Source organism: Neovison vison, chromosome 9 (assembly GCF_020171115.1).
Source record: "Neovison vison isolate M4711 chromosome 9, ASM_NN_V1, whole genome shotgun sequence".
In the NCBI taxonomy this organism is placed as follows: domain Eukaryota; kingdom Metazoa; phylum Chordata; class Mammalia; order Carnivora; family Mustelidae; genus Neogale; species Neogale vison.
In genome coordinates, this window is record NC_058099.1 from 23,136,279 (window position 1) to 23,153,514 (window position 17,236).

The following is a 17,236-nucleotide window of genomic DNA, read 5'->3' on the forward strand; positions in this document are numbered from 1 at the left end:
GCAAAAGAAAAGTAGATAAATTGTACTTCATCAAAATTTAAAACTTTTGCACATCAACGGAAATTATCAAGAAAGAAAAGACCACCTACAGATTAGGAGAAAATACTTGCAAATCCTCTATCTGGTAAAGGTTTATTCAGGGTATATAAAGAACTTCTTTAACTCAACCTAAATTAAGATAACCCAATTAAAACTATGGGCAGAGGACTTTGAATAGACATGTCTCTGAAGAGCTACACGTGGCCAGTAAGCACCTGAAAAGATGCTCAACTTTAGTCATCACGGAAATGCGAATCAGAACCACGATGAGCTGTCACTTCCCACATGCTGGGATGGCTGTCATCAGAAGGAGTAGAAAGTATGGGTGCAGATGTAGAGTGATTAGAACCCTCTTCCCATGCTGATGGGGATGTGAAATGGTGCGGCCTCCGTAGAAAAGTCTGGTTTCATCAAGAAGCTATAGACCTGGAATTACCATGTCCCAGCAATTCCCCTCCTAGGCATATACCCCAAATAACCGAAACCAAGCTCAAATAAATGCTTGTACAGAGATGGTAATCGCGTGCTCGCTTCGGCAGCACATATACTAAAAACAGAGATGGTAATCGCAACACTGCTCATAGTAGCTACATGGGAAACCCAGTGTCCCGCAGACAAACAGCTGAACAAAATGTGGTGTCTCTGGTATATTATCACCCAGCCCTAACAAGGAATGGGATGCATGGAGGAACCCTGAAGATACTGTGCTGAGTGAAGGAAACCAGACACGAAAGGACAAGTGTTGTCTAGTTCTATGTATATGAAATATCTAGAAGAGGTAAATTCATAGAGACAAAGTTGAGGTTGCCAGAGATTTGGGGGAGGAAAGGAATGACGAGTTATTGCTTAATGGGTACAGAGTTTCTGTTTGGAGTGACAGAAAAGTTCTGGAAATAGTGGTTGGTTGCACAACATTGTGAATGTAATTAATGCCCCTGAATTGTATGCTTTAAAATGGTTAAAATGGCAAATTCTGTGTTCTGTTTGTTTTGGCGCAAGAAAGACACAGGGAAGCCAGGTGAGGTGGGGAGGTTTGGGAACACGACTGCCAGGAGCCACTCCGTTTGATTCCCTCGGATTTCCCTCCGCTTCGGGTCCCCTCCAGCATGGTCCTGGCCGCCTTTAGCCTGGTTCTCTTTTGACGTGGATGTCAAACGAGGGGACAGGTGTGCGGTGTGGGTCGTGGAAGATGCCTTCCCATGCCCTAAATTCTATCTTTCCCAAGTGTAAAAAGATTGTTCTGTCTGGTGGAAAATATGGAAAAGAGTAAATCTGGTGGTTTTGTGCAAATCCTCATCAATTACCTGCTCATCTGTTTTGCCGTTTTCCTGCAGAGCGGGGGTGGGTGTCTAGCCCCTTCTTGTCACCTTGCTGCCACATATCTTTGGTGCTTTTGCCCTAAAGCAGGGCTCCACTGGGCCCCACTTCCCTGACCTTCGTGGCCGCCCATGGTCAGATGTTTGACAGTGGGATAATGGGAACAAGGACAACTTAAAAAAAAAGTGCCGGCTCAGGACAGCTCTGTCAGCTGCTTGTTTTCTCTGATGTGCGTTCATCTGAGCCGACCCTGCGGGGCAGCTCCTCGGCATTACTGGCCTCTTCTTTCCCTCCCAGGTGAGCCGGCTGTGGGCGATGGGGGCCAACTTGTCCTTCACAGCCGTGGAGCTGGATCCTGCACGGCCTGCATACCTCCCACAGCTCGCTCGAAGAATAGCAAGGTTTCAGTGCCGTCCATCTGCCCAGGATCCTCCTGGGGACCCAGGCCCCTGGCACACCTCAGATGCCCCATGGCTGTCCTCCTGAGATCCTGGGCTTAGGGCCCCACCGTGCAGGGGAAGGGGGAAGAGTCTAGTTGGACTCAAGTTGCCTTAGAAGCCCTGCCATCCAAGGGCTGCCGTGAACCTGGGCTTCCATCCGGAGTCCTCCGAGTTCGGGGCTCCCTGGAGGCAGGTGCGTGGGGAGGGACATGGAAGGGAGCTGTGTTTGGGACTGGCCTGTCGCTCTCGGGATCTCCGTGAAAGGAGAGCTGTTGGTCAGAGTTTGGAGAGGCCCAGGCCGTACTGAGGGCCTGCCCTCCAGAAATGAGGTGACCTACTCCTGTTCTCCCACTGCTAATAATTAACCCAGAGTGGCTGCCGGGAGCTGGAAGGGCCTGTGGACCTCTCGCCCTCAAACTCCAGCCCACACCTTTTGCACAAAGGAAAGGAAGTCCTACTATGCTTCCTCGGACCTGAGAGACGCGTACCACATTTTAACTCCCTCTCTTATCAGCACGCCCTTGGCGGTCTGAGGGTACTTTGTACCTTTTCTTTAATTTTTTTCTTTTGAAACACCTGTTCAATCGATTGTGTCATCTTAGAGGGAATAGGGTAATAAATACCCAAGTCATTACTCAGGTTTCTGATGTTGCAGAATTAGGGGGAAGAGGTCTTCTGGACCATTTCCTCCTTAAGAGGAAATCCCCGAACATGTGAACTGTGAGGAGTGTTTACAAAGATTATCTCAAAAGGTAAGAACATACCTTTAGTCAGTAAATTACAGAGACCGCAGGGCTTACATGGGGCCTTCTCCCTCCCCTGCCACTGTGAATCACCTGTAACTCATCTTCCTTCCCCGTCGTGTGGGCCCGTGGACTCCGTGCGCAGGTGTGGGATACCTCGTGTGAGCTTGGGATCGTCCCCTTCGGAGGCTGACTGTGTGACCTGGGCATGGCTCCTGCATGGAGTCTACCAGTCTGTGAAGTGGAAACAGGAGGACTGCCCGCCAGGCCCCGTCAGAGTGGATGGGCTCAGGAGGAATGGGGGCAGAAGTATTTAGAAAAGTCTGAAGCCCTGTGGGACCCTTGGCGAATCCTCAGGACGAGAAGCCTGGGGATGGCAGCGGCCGGGGGACTAGGAATGAGGTGGCTGAAGCATCAGTACTCCTAGCAGCCGCCGGTGTCTGCTGGGGACCAGGCAGGAGAGCCTTGCTCCTCAGGATTTCTTACATATGAGCAAACAGACTCAGGCCGTTCTTCTGACCAAGGCCCTGTCATCTCAGGAGTGGCCAAGCAGAGACTGGAACTCGCTCTGGTCTGGCTTACTCCTTCTGGCCTCCAGTGGCCCTGGCCCCCTGGACAGTGGTGTTACTCTCCCCCTATCCCTGTGACTGCTGACATCAAAGAACTGTCTTTCTGTATTCCCAGCTCCCAGCACGTGGAAGACCGGAAACAAATAAATGTAACAATGGTAGCAACAAGATACATTTGCCTTCAAATGTTCCTAAACCCTGTTAACTCTCTTTAGCGTTTTGGCATGCCTTTGTAAAGGTTTTTTAGAGACCCGGCAGTTCCCTTTCATTAATCTTCGACTCCATCTCACCAAGTCCTTAAGCCCTGGCTGACTAGGCTCCATAAAAATAACATTTTATCTTGGTGTCTAGAGACGCCGGGCTACTGTACCTAATATAACCCAGGAATGGCCCCTTGGCTTAAAATCTTTCAGGCAGAGGATTTTAAAGCTGGAAGGAGCCTTTGGAGGGCCCTGAGCTGGGAAACGGTGAAGGAAAACCAGGGAAAACTGAAGAATGGAATAGCAGCTTCCCAGGTCACTCGCCTGGTTTAGGGGCAGATGGGATAATGCTTTTCGGGGGGCGGGGGGGGGGTGACGGCTGGAAGGTATTTTTCTGAGCTTCCTTGAGGTAAAATTATGGCGAAGGCTGCTGGTGGTGAGGATTGGGTTTCTCTGGCCGGGCTGCCCCTGGCTGCAGACTCCCTGGCAGGAGCCAAGCTGGCAGGAAGGTCCCGTTGGGAGAGGTTGACTTCTTGGCTGGGATGAGTCGTGATTAGCACATCCCCAACCTTTCAAAGTGACTTTAGCTGTTTTCTTTTCTGAAAGCTTCTGCTACTTTTGGCTGTAAAGGGGTGGGGGCTGGAGCCCAGGATGGAAATATCAGGGACGGACACCCAGATGGGCGTGTCTGTGCCCTGAGGGCAAATACTAGCACAATATTTTTGTAAAGTTTATGCAACTTGATTCATGTCCCTGTAGAGTAAATTTATTCCATCCTGTTTTCCAGTCCGTTTGGGGCCTCGTGGAACTATCTAGAGGGAGAATGGTAAGAGATTGGTAGCTTAGTTTTAGGTGGAAACAGCTCAGTATAGAACATTCTACCGTCTGTGTTTTGAGCTTTATGTATTGCTTTTTGTCCATTCATATTCTTTTATCCCCTGTTTCAGTGTTGGGTCATTCTGGTTGTTTTCAAGAATGAGGTATCCATTTAGACTTCTTTCCCATGAGAGGTCTGTGTAAGGAATTCAGTTTTGTTTTTGTTTTTGTTTTTAAGATTTTATTTGTTTATTTGGCAGAGAGAGGGAGAGAGCCCAAGCAGGGGGAGCGGCAGGCAGAGGAAGAAGGAGAAGCAGGCTTCCCCACTGAGCAGAGAGCCGAATGCAGGACTCGATCCCAGGGTCCTGGGACCATGACCTGAGCTGAAAGCAGACGTTTAACCAACTGAGCCACCCAGGCACCCCAGGAATCCCATTTTTAAGGTGCTGCTTTGAGTGGGCTTACATGTACAGAAGCTTAACCTTGGCATTGTTGAAACTGAAGTCATAATAGAACCTTGGTCTTGGAAGCTCAGAGTGCCCCCATCCCACTGCCTTCAGTGCCAGCCTGCCCTCTGCAACCTTCTCACCAGAGAAGGTCTTACCCAGCTTCTCTGCTTGCACTTCTAGTGGGGGCATCTCCCTCTCTCCTGACAGTCCCTTCCATATTTGTGCAGGCTTGACTGTTCAAAAGCTCTTCCTTCTGTTGAAGGGACATCTGTTTCTTTCATCTTCTACCCATGAAACCCCTGGGGTTTAAATAAACCAGGCTAAAGTTAGCAATAATAAGTACCATTGCTTGGACCCAACTAGGTACTAGTTAATTTGCACATATATTCAGTGCGTAAAACCTTGGAAAGCAAAGAACGTCTCCCCCTTTTACAGGTAGGGAAAACGGGTGAGTGATTTCTAAGTTCACGCAGCTACTAAGTGGTTGAGCTGGGGTTCCAGCCCAAGTCTGATTCCAGCCCAAGTTGCCAACCTTCCCACTGCCTCCCACCATATCCTGTGTGACAGCCACTTGGATTTTTGAACCTCATCTTCCTTCCCTGAGATTTCTCTGGGATACCACTTATTCCTTAGACACTCCTGCTAAAATCCCTTTCTTTGCAGTTCTTAAAATGTGTTTCCCTTCCTGGCTTTTACAAATGTACTGTGGTGTTGGAAGCCGTTCTACCTAGTAGACTGTCTTAATCCTGCAAGATTCCCCATGAGACCGGGGTGAGCTGGTCCCACTGCCCACCACACTCAGGTTGGGAGCCTTCCTCCCGTTCCTCTCGTGTCCTGGGTGTTCATCTGCCTTAGAAGCTGAAACTCCAGGTGCCTTCATCTCCCCACCTCACCCCTCCAACCCAGCCTGACCCAGAGCAGGTGCCCAGTAAATGAATATTGAGAAATGGTCCAGCACTCCTTGGCCAGAGTAGTAATAAAGGCTAAAAGTAATTATAAACAAGATCAAGGGTCTGTGAAGGTCTAGTCCTAGTCCAGTGTGGGACTTCAACCAGCTGTTGGAAGGATGCCAAGACACCTTGTCTGGTGGGGTGTCCTAGAAGTCCTTTTGCTCAGTATGGTTTGGGTCAGTCCATTTAAGGGCTGGCATGTATCCCCCCCTTTCTTCCAGGAGGCAGGCTTGCTGGCTTCTGAAGTTTCTGGGTTCTCCAAGGTGGCAGGCATCTTCATGGGAGAAGTTCACCAGACTCTGTTCAGAGCTCCCTTGGGGGGGCGACCACATCCCGGCCTTCTCATTTCTCCGCAGTCCACACTATGTAGGCGCCAGACACATCCACACGCGTGCTGAAAACGGCCCTGGGAAGGCTGAGTCCTGGGCAGTTGGGGATGGGGGTGCACTTTAACACTGCACCATGATAACCTTCCCTAAACATTAAAAAACAAACAAAAACCCCTAAAAATCTCACTTTAAAAACAACAACAACAAAAAAAAACAACCTCCTAAAGGGACACATGTCTGGCTTGCTCCATAGAACATGCCGCTCTTGATCTCAGGGTCATGAGTTCGAGCCCCGTGCTGGGAGTAGAGTCTACTTTTAGAAAATCTCACGAAGATGGTGTTAAAAGCCAGAAGAGTAGTCACCGCTAGGGGAAGTCGCGTTTGGAAGAGGGCATGGGGGCTGGGGGGGCATGCCAGGCTTCTTGAGAGCTGTGCAGTTAGGATTTGTGTGTTTTTCCCCCACTCTGTGTGATCCTTCAAGAGGCCGAGGGAGGCTGTCATGACTTCATTGAGTAGACTCACACGCCTAACAAGAGCTTTCTCATCGTTTGGGAACAGACCGTGTTGAGTTCCTTAGCGTCTCGGCGCTACCCTGGAAACTTCGCCCGCCCCGTGGGACAGAAGAGGTTGGCTTCTCTTGGTAGCATTACGTCTCTCCCAAAGCTGCCTGCGGCTCCCACCGAGCTCTTTATCTTGCCCTTCAGGGAGCTTAAAACTACTCCCTTGTTATCCTCTTAGTATCAAGTATAACCCTCTTATTTTGTTAGTTTTGCAAGTGTCATGGTGTTGAACCTATAAATAAACCCCCAAGCCGCTGTAGTAAGAGAACTGTTTGGCATTTTGAAGTTGTAGGAGAGGGAGGGTGCTAATTACCGGTCTCTGTTTGAATACAACTAATCATGCAAATTACTACACCCTGCTTCCCGGGGGGCTCCGGCTGGGAGATCCACGCCCCGGACATACTACAGGGTCTACGGAACAAATGATTTGATCCATAGACTGTACTTCTGGAGTGTGAGAATTAATAGTCACGAGATCATTTGAGTATCGAGCTGTGCTGTTGAAGGGCCTGGGATGAGCATTTTTCCCCATGTGGTGGCAGATAATGTGAAATGTGAGAGTTAAGAACTTTCATAAATGTGTTCACAGAAGCATTTAAAAAATATATTTATTTATTTATTTGACAGAGAGAGAGAGAGAGAGGGAGAGAAATCACAAGTAGGCAGAGAGGCAGGCAGAGAGAGAGGGGGAAGGAGGCTCCCCGCTGTGCAGAGAGCCTGATGCCATACGGGGGCTTGATCCCAGGACCCTGAAACCATGACCCAAGCTGAAGGCAGAGGCTCACTCACTGAGCCACCCAGGCGCCCCGAAGCATTTTGTTTTTTATAAATATGGTATTACTTATATGTGCATGCGCAAAATTAAAAATAAGTCTTGTGCACCAATACTTTTCCATTGTCAGCTGTGATTATTATTTTCAGTAGCAGGCTTTAAGCTTTAAAAATGCTATTGAAAAGTTAATTTGTCCTGAGCCTCTATGCCGAAGAATTAGTGCGCCGGCTGTAACATTGAATTAGCAATGTGAAAATACCATCCTTAATAGATTTTTTTCTAATTTAGTGATATTCATAGTGATTGTTTACATTATAAACTAATTTTTAAAAGAAGACTGTGTATTTATCTTCTTATTGTTACGGAGTGTTGTACTTTGGATATTTAAAAAGCCAAGTAAGGGGAGGGGGGCGGGGAGATAATTGCCAGAAAGCAGTGTTGATAAACTTATGGAAATTAGCCATAAGGAAAATTAAGTTTCGTGTACTAGCTGTAATTTTGCCAAGTGCACATAATTTAAAATTAATAAAGTGACGAACACCTGGGTGGCTCAATTGGTTAAACGTCCCACTCTTGCTTTTGGCTCAAGTCACGATCTCAGGGTCCTGAGATCGAGCCCCACATTGGGCTCCATGCTGGGCGTGAAGATGGGGGTATTGGATCCAAATACCTGCTTCAGCTTCAACCTCTCTCTCTGCCCCCACCCCTTGCACACAAGCACGTTCTCTCAAAAAAAAAAAAAAGTGAAATAGTATATATGGCAGTGTTTTTTTAAGGTATATGGGTATTTTCAAAAGGAACTAAAATCACTAATGGATGGGGCTGAGTTTCATTAATAACATTGGCAAAACCTAATAAATCACAAAATGCATGCATCTCTTTTCCCTTTGTTTCTTTCCTTCCTTCCCACAATAGTGGACTGTCCCTGTTTTCTGAGGAAGTGCATTACAGAAGACACTGCTGTCTTTTCTATAACTTGGCTGTTAGGAATTGTTAAGAGTTACTGTCTGGGAAAAATGTGAACTAATTCGAGCAAAGAAGCCAAGACATCTGGTTACATAATATCAACTGCTAGAATCCATTCTGAACTAACATTATTTATGTGTTGCTTTCTTCCTCTGTCTGACAACAGTGCTAATCCCAGCACTGACCTATAGACTGGAAAGTCTGTGTTACTTCAACCAGTGTCTTGCAAAGGGCTTCCCCAGACTGAGTAAGGGGACAGCTGCTAAGCTGCAGAAACTCCTTTTAGCTCTGGGAAGCGATTTGTAACGTATAACAACTGACCTAGGGTCAAGTGGCCTAACCAGGCTCCTGGCTGTGGACACAGATGGTCAAACCAAAAGGATCCATGGGTTGATCTGGTTGAGTATTTTTCACTGCAAGGTGCTCAGATCTGCTGGATTTAGGTCCCCAGGGGATGCTTACTAAAAATGCAACTTCTGTCTGACCACTAAAGCAAGGCAAGTTCCTGGTTTAGATCCTCGATCAGGAGGAAAGACATCATTAGAATAATTTGCATATCTTTATAAAGGACATCATTAGAATAATTTGCATATCTTTAATATGGGCTATGTATTACATAAGTGCTTTATCAATGTTAAATTGTCTCGGTGCAATCATTGTACTGTGGTGTGAAAGGTCCTTGTTCTTGAGAGACATGCTAAAATATTCAGAGATAAAGGGGCATGATATCTGCACCTTCCAAGTGTTCAGTAAAAAGCATGAGGAGTGCATGTGTGTGCTCAGGAGAGAAAGCGTATGTGGCAAAATGCCAATTAAATCCAGGCCGATGAGGGTGCATGGGAGTTCTCTTTTTCTTGCAGTTTTCCTATAAGTTGGAAAAAATTAACTTTTAAAATGCAATTTTCTCCGTCCTTACCAAACCATAATTTCTGTAGGTGGTGCCCAAGAATCTATTTTAACAAGTTCCCCAGATGATTAAATCAAGCACATTAAAGTTTTATTTAAGTCTTTGGTTTAAAAAGTCTCGTTTTATGTACTATTTCTTTCTTAGCAGCTTAATTACTAAGCATACACTCTTACAGTTTGAGCTGATCTTAATCTAGTGCTTAATATACAAATCCCCGTCCAGATGTTTATAAATCTTTAGAAGGGAACATGCCACTCAGAGGAGTTTAAGGAACACTTAAGCCTGACCATAAAACAGACCAGAGCTAGAGGTTATCCTGTGAGACGCAGTCAGCAGTCGGACTTTCTCCTATTCGTATGCAGTGAAGATGTGAGTGATGAGTGTTTGTCCCCCGGAGACTTGGTTAAACCATAAATGCAGCCCGACTGCTGCGGTATTTACAGTGAAAAGGAGGAGAAAGCAATATTGGTATTTGATGAGTCATCTCTCTAGCCTGGCTGATTATACATGAGTGTTTATTACTTTTCCAAGCTAGGGACGTTCCTCTCTAGCTGATCAGACATCTGTTGGGGCTTATAAATATCCTCCCCACGCCCCAAAAGAACCTCTCCTGAGTTCACTAGGGAAGAAGAGTTGGAGGAAAAGGAGAGCGTTGGAATACAAGGAAGGCCTTCTAATATCGTGAGAGATTTTTTTTGAACTTGAACTGGGATGGGAAGAAGGAAGGGGGGCTGTGCTCTTGCCCTCCCGGAAGGAAGTAGGAGGGGATAGGGTGGGTGGTGGTGTTATTTCCTCTGGTGGCCACTAGGTGGTAGCATCAGCCTAGGTCAGCCTGATGATTATTCGGCTTGATTGCTGTTCTGAGCCTGCTGTGGTTCATTTTTAGGGTTTATTCGGTGTTGATAAATTAGGATTGCTTTTTTTTTTTTTTAACTGAAACTTGTGCTCTTGAGTTAGAGGTCTAAATTGTTATTTTTGAAAAAAGGGTATAAAATAACCTTAACACTTTCTTTTAAAATGACCAAAGTGGAATTGAGTTGCTTTTTGACTTTATCTAATGGAGAAGAGTACAATGCTCTCCTTCCTTTCTGTCTGTGGTTCATGCGCTTGTGAAAGAACAGAGTTCCCCAGGTCTGCATGTGGACACTTGGGAAATAAAGCATCACCTTTTCCCCTGTCCCAAGCTCCAGGGCAGATGGGGAGCCCGAAAGGGATAGTGGTTGAAGCCTTGTTACCCAGCCCTACGCACGAGGGCTCTGGTGTCCCACGTGCCCTCAATGGCCACACCCCAGGCAGTGTGCTCCTGCTCCCAGGACCCGAGTTTGTAGAGTAGCTCATAGATATATCACACATCTATGGTACCTTTTAACCTTACAAGCTGTCTTTATTAAAAACTGAAGAAACAATATTTGTATATCTGTAAGATATTTGAAGTCAGGATTACCTACAAAATCCAGAATCTAGTGGACCCCTGGTGGATTAGAAGCTTAACATTATTAATAAAATGCCTTTTTTTAAAAAAAGATTCTATTTATTTATTTGACAGACGGAGATCACAAGTAGGCAGAGAAGCAGGCAGAGAGAGAGGAGGAAGCAGGCTCCCTGCTGAGCAGAGAGCCCGATGCAGGGCTCGATCCCAGGACCCTGGGATCATGACCCGAGCCAAAGGCAGAGGCTTTAACCCACTGAGCCACCCAGGTGCCCCTAATAAAATGCCTTTAACTGAGTACCTGCTATGTGTCTCACACTGTCTACACACTTCACATGTGCTAATCCTAGTTGTTGTGGTACGCACTGGACCCCTACTGAGCACCAAGTGACATGTGGCCTCTTTATGTCTGGCAAGGACAGGCTGGTAAGAACTACAGTTGTAGTCGAACCTCTGTTGTGCAGAGTGGATAGTGGAGACATTAGCTGATTGATTTTGGTTTTGAAAATGAAGAACAAGCTTGGCTTCCATGTTATGAAACGCGTCAGCTGCAGCCGTAATCACTTGTGACTGGGGAGGCTGGTGTGTTCCTGGTTGGGTTGTGGCTTTGTTTAAATGAAGAGGCTTATAAAGGAAGCCCTAGAGAGCCCAAGTTCCCCACTTGCTGGGCCTCAGGAAATGGGACAGTCACTCCGCATCCATTGTCCTGACCCGATTGTTTAAGATAGAATTTCAGGACAATCAGAAAACACATGGTTCAGTGACATGGTCATTCAGCGTGAGGCTTGCTCTTATCAAGGCTTGTGCCAGGAGCTACCGTGGGAAAAACAGTTCTGCAACTTTCATGAAATTCCTCCTGATGACATTGTCGTTAGGTTTCAAACCCTTGTATATAGCAGAGATGTATGTGCGGAGGAAAACAGGTCTCTTTGTCAGCTGGCTGCATGTCGGTGCTGGGAGGCCCCATTCATCACGGTCAAGTTAATAAGTCCCAACGCTACCCATGCTTGGGCCAGCTGCGCAGACCTGCTCAGGCAAGGGGCTGCGTGCAGATCAGTTCACGGTCCTTTCATGGCGGCAACTCTTGTCTGAAATCATCTTTGGCTTTTTCCATCCAGAGTCATGGCGTGATGAGCTCTTAGTTTTGGCGGTTCTGAGGGACAGCCCTATTCCACGGGTGCGGCCTCAGTGGGTTGGGTTCCGTGGGACCTATATTCTGAGTGTGACATGCAGAGCACATCCTGAGGTTCCCCGAGAACCCATCCTCTGGCCACTGACAGCCTGGCCCTTCCTTTGCCGGCTTCCCGAAGGGAAAGTCATTCTGTGCCGCACCCCAGGACGCTGACTCACCATCTATGGGTGTGGCTAGGACAGGCCCGCACCTCCCACTAAGAGCCACACAGAGTGATTCTGTCGTATCTTAAAAAAAAAAATTATGACCCACCTGAAATTCTTAGACAAAGATTAAACAGTAAGTCTGACATTTTAAACGCAATGTGGTTTAAGTACTAAGGAACACGTTTGTTGTCTTTTGATAACTTTTGGCATTACTCAGAAAACGCATCTCTGCCTGATGACATTTTGGTTGGAAAGGGCAAGTGGAGGCGGTGAGGTGGGTGGGGTTGTGGAAGGGACAGAACTGAGTTTTCTTCCGCTGCTGCCGGTCCCAGGGATCCGTGGTATTCATATTTGAGATTTCCCTGCCCCTGACTGTGGGAGGCTAGAGGTGCGTCTGGAGCTCCCTCGGGAGGATGAGGGGCCAAGTGCACCCTTGCGCCCCGGACCCTCCCCCTCCTTTGTGGTTGAGCTTCCTAAGGCTGGGCTGGGCCTGTCTGGTTCCCTGAGGCTTGTTTCTCAAGCTCCAGTCGGCTCTGTCCTCACCCCTTCCTTGCTGCCCATTCCCAAATCTGGATCTCTGGCCCTGTCTGACATGGGGTGCTGCTTTTCCAGTCATCTGGGACTTGTTCCTCACCGCGTGGACCCCAGGTCAGAGGCTCTGTCCCGTGCAGACCGCAGGGCCTTGCTCAGCCCCACTGGAATCCTGGAACCCAGAGCTGGGTGTTGGGAGATGCAGTGAGCAAAACCAGATGTGGTTCCTAGCCTGTGAAGCTTAGCTTGTCGCAGGAGCCGATATTAGCTACGTCATCAGCTGTAACTGTGGAATTACAATGAGCATTGTACAGGACCGCTTATAAGTTAAGGACACCAGGGAAGGCTTTGCTGAGGAAGTGACGCCTGTGCTGGGTCCTGAGTCCTGAATAGAAGCAGAAAGAACTTCCTGGGCAGAAGGAATAGCATGTGCAAAGGCCCAGCGCATCACAGAAAGTTTACAGAGAATTAATCAAAAAGAACATTAAATCGCACCTGAGTTGTTTGTCTTCATCTGTTCTTCCATCCAGCCTCATCAGCCTCATCAGATTTACACCTTGTCTGTTCCCGAGGCCGAGGAGCTGGCACAGACCTTGAGCTTTTCTGCCTGCACGCCGCGACCCTGGGCTCGCCTGCACATTTGCTCTCTTTTGGTCTACTGTTCCACAGTACGGTCGCTAGGAAAACCCCTTTCCTCACTGTTCCCTGAACACACCGTGGTCAGATTTTAAACCAACCCCCTCTTCATACACGTGTTATTTTAAGTGAACTTGATATTGAAAAACAGAGAGATGTACACAGGTTAAGTACAGAGCTTGACGAAGCTTCACCAAGTAAATACACTGGTATTAGCATTACCCAGATCAATAGATGGAGTGTTATAAGCATTCCGGAAGACTCCTGTCTCTGTCTCTGTCTCTGTCTCTGTCTCTCTCTCTCTCTCTCACACACACACACCCCATCACTTCACACAGCAGTAACCACGCTTCTGTCCTCTATTAACACTGATCCGTTTTGCCCGTTTCTGAACTTGACGTAAACAGGTTTGTGCTATCGGTCACCCGTTGTGTCCGGCTGCTTTTGCTGAACACAACGTTAGAAGGACTTCGTTCGTGTTTTGCCTAATGGTAGTTCATTTATTTCCTTTGCTGTATGGTCAGTGCGGTGGGACTCGGACTGTAATTTCCCCAATTCCATGCATGGGCGCTGGAGTCGTTTCCAGTTTGGGGCTGTTATAAAAAAATTCTCTCCGTGTGTTTTAGTGGATGAGTCTACATATTTCTATTGGGAATATGTGCCTAAGAGTAGAATCGTGTCACAGAGTATACTTTTGTTCATTTCTAGTAAATACTGCCAAATAGTTTTCCACAACAGTGGCGCTAATATTTATTCGTACCAGCAGTGCCTGAACGTTCCAGTTGCTGCACATTGTGGCCAACACTTGGTTTTGTCAGGCTTCCCTGTGGCCATTCTGGCGGGGGGAGGTCTGTGGTGCTATTACCTTGTGGTTTTGATTTTCATTTCTTTGACCACTAATGCAGTTCCCATTTTCCCCAGATGACTTGTTTTTTCTCTTGTTGATTTGTAGGAGCCCTTTATGTATCTTTTATAGACACATATCGCAAGTGTCTCCATGGGTTATCTTTACTTTTAAATGGTGTCTTTTAATGAATAAAAGTTACTTAATGTACCTTCTTTTACCAATACGCATCTTCATATTTTAGATCATTTTTATACCACATTTAGTTCCTTTAAAAAATGAAAAAAAAGGAGTAGAATATACAAATACATATTTGTTAAGAAACAGAAAAAATTAAAAGCCTGGGAAATAGAAATTAGATTTAGGCCAGGGAGATAAGACACTCAAATAACCCCTATCATTCTATTCATGGGTAACAAAGGAGCAACAAATTTTGCTTAGAGACACTTAGAAGTAGAAACTCAAATGGAAACATGGTGTGTTCTCTGGTCCTCATTTCTGTGAGCTCTTCAGTGGGTGAGGGTTAAAGCAGACAGCGCATGGCCGACTGTGAGGACGTCCCATGCAGCAGGTAATTTGCATGTTGGAGAGCTGACAGGCATAACTTCTGTTACAGGTTGTTCAGCGATAGTTATGACCTCCCGGTTACGTGCGTTGGGTGGAAGAATTAATAATATACGCACCTCGGAATTACCCAAGGAGAAAACTCGGTCCGAAGTCATCTGCAGCATCCGCTTTCTCGATGGCTCGGTGCAGACCTTCAAAGCTAATGTAAGTTCTCCAAATTCAATTTTTTTCTGAATTCATGCCACTGAGAAGTCATTTTTCTTCGTTTGATAAACCAAGACATGAAAACTATTTTAAAATGAAAGCTTGCGGGGCGCCCGGGTGGCTCAGTGGGTTAAGCGTCCAACTCTTGGTTTTCGGCTCAGGTCAAGTCATGATCGCAAGGTCCTGGGCTCGAGCCCCAGGATGGACTCCGCACTCAGCACAGAGTTTGTTTGTCCCTGTCCCTCTGCTTCTCCCTCTGCTCGTGTTCTCTCTCTCTTTCTCTCATAAATAAATGAAATCTTAAAAAAGTAAAATAAAACGAAAGCATGAGATCTCAGATCTTCTGTGTTGAGTCTGGGCTGGAAATAACCCTATAAACTCTGCGCACGTTCTTGTTCACCTAGAGAGTCTTTCCCCCTCTTCTTGGTGACCTGGACGGAGAGACTCTGATGTTGCTTCTTCTGTGACGTCTTCGTCAGCATCCCGAATTAATTCTCCTGTGATGGTGCCCTGTAGGCTTTCTGAGAGCCCGTGCCACACTGCGCCAATGGTAGTTATAATTCCTAGGTTATATGTTCTTTAACGAGGCCCGTGGCTGGCGCTTATGACATGTGCGAGGAGATGGGTCCAGTCTGAAGGGTGTTGAGACGGTTCCGCTCATAGATGGCAGGGCTCAGGGAGAGCCTGGCGTCTCCCGCCTCAAGCCCAAGACAGAGGCAGGACTGGAAACGCGGCCTCCATCTTGGGCCAGCAGTGAGATGCCTGGCCCGGAGCAGTCCGTGCTGCCCTGCCCTCCCCACCCTACCCCAGTCACTGCTCAGGCCAGCGCCCTCTGCCTGTCTCTCCAATCCTCTGGGTCAGCTGCCGGCATCTGCCTCAGCCTGGAAAGTCCGGTGTGCAAGGAAAGAGAAGGAGAAGACTGGGTGCAGGAAACAACTGGGGGCAATAGAAGGCCACAGGACTGGAAAGGGTGACACTAACTGGCCTCTGGGTCTTCCGCCCCCTAAGTCCGCCTCCCGCTGACCCCAGCTTCCTATGGACCATGACGGCCGAGAAAACAGGAGGAGAGGGTGGTGTGCATGAAGTCACAGCATGGTGGGTGCTCGGAAAAGGCCGCAGGTGTCTCCTCCAGAGACTGTCAACTACGGTGTGTGTCTGGCTCTCTTGTTGATTTGGGGGCTGTTCCTTTGCTGCTTATCTTCTTCCTGACAAGAACATGAATGTTTCCCCCCAGCAAATGTTTGCTGAGCACCTACTATGTGCCAGGCTTCATGCTGGGTGTAATGAATATAGCCGTGAACAAAATAGCAAGGGATCTGGCCTTTCAAGGCTTGTATCCTAGTGTGAAGAAATAGACCATAAAGAAATGTATACTTTGTCCCGTGGTATGTGCTTAGAGGAAAAATAAAGTAGGATGGGGAGGGTAGAGAGAGCTAGAGCAGGACAGGGGCAGGGTCATCATTCCTACAGAAGTGATCAGGGAAGATCTCATCTAAAGGAAGTGAGAGAGGGGCGCCTGGGTGGCTCAGTCAGTTAAGCACTACCTTCAGCTCAGGTCGTGATCTCAAAGTCCTGGGATTGAGCCCCACATTGGGCTCCCTGCCCAGTGGGAAGCCTGCTTCTCCCTCTTCCTTTGCCTACTGCTCTGCGTACTTGTGCTCTCTATCTCTCAGTCAGATAAATAAATAAAAATCTTTAAAAAAAAATAAAGGAAGTGAGAGGTAGAACCATGTGATTTTCTGGAGGGGAAGCACATTCCAGGTAAAAAACAGCCATGCAAAGGTCCTGAGGCAGGCTCCCAATCAGTGTAGTTGCAGGACAGTATGGATACTAGTGCGTCTGGAGTAGAATGAGCAAGGGGAAGTGTAGCAAGGGCAGTCGGAGGTCATTGGTATCAAGGTGATCAGAGGGACTGTGGAGAGCCTGTGGGTCATCCTGAGGGCACTGAGTGCTGGCTTTATTCTGAGAGAGCCAGAGAGCTTTGGTAGGTCTGGGCAGAGACCTTTTATGATCTGACTCAAGTATCTGGATGCTCTGTCAGTAGTAGACTGTGGAGGGCCAGGGACAAGAGACCATTCGGACAGTCCCAAGGAGAAGAGGGGGTTGGACAGTGTGGTCGTATGTGAAGGGAGCTCAGAGTAAACCAAATCTGAAACTATTTTTGAAGGCGGAGCCTGTGGGGTTTGCAGATAGATGGAATTTGGGATGTGAAAGAGGCCGCACGGTGGCTCTCAAGGTGTTGGCCGGGGCAGCCGGCACCATGGCGCTGCCGCAGATGGAGATGGGAAAGGCTGGAAGCAGGGCAGGTCTGGGGTTTTGTCGGGGACACACTGAGTCTGAGGTGCCTGGTACTCATCCACATAGAGTCAGGGATCGCTGTACAGTTGAGGAGGTTCAAGGAAGGGTCGGGGCCGGGGCCGGGATACAGGCGGGGGGCTTACTGGGGTGGAGGTGGTGTTTTAACCGACAAAACTGGGTGACATCACCTGAGAAGTGAGGCCACAGAAGGTCCGAACGTGGTTCCCTATTAAAAGGTCTGAGAGAGCAGGATCAGGCGCTCCAGGAGATGGGGACAGACTCTCCTGGGAGGGAGGAGAATCCCAGGTGAGAACTTGGTGAAGGAGGAGGGA

General features: G+C 47.7%; 1 protein-coding gene across 4 annotated transcripts in view; it reads left to right on the forward strand.

Annotated features, from left to right (window-relative positions):
* Positions 1 to 17,236, forward strand: part of PTPN3 (protein tyrosine phosphatase non-receptor type 3) — a 110,952-nt gene that overhangs the window by 17,652 nt on the left and 76,064 nt on the right. For all 4 annotated transcript variants that reach the window (XM_044265171.1, XM_044265175.1, XM_044265173.1 and 1 more), the window contains exon 2: positions 14,452 to 14,606. In XM_044265171.1, coding sequence (XP_044121106.1) covers positions 14,469 to 14,606 — 138 coding nt within the window. In that variant the 5' untranslated portion in view covers positions 14,452 to 14,468. The remainder of the gene's footprint in view (positions 1 to 14,451; positions 14,607 to 17,236) is intronic.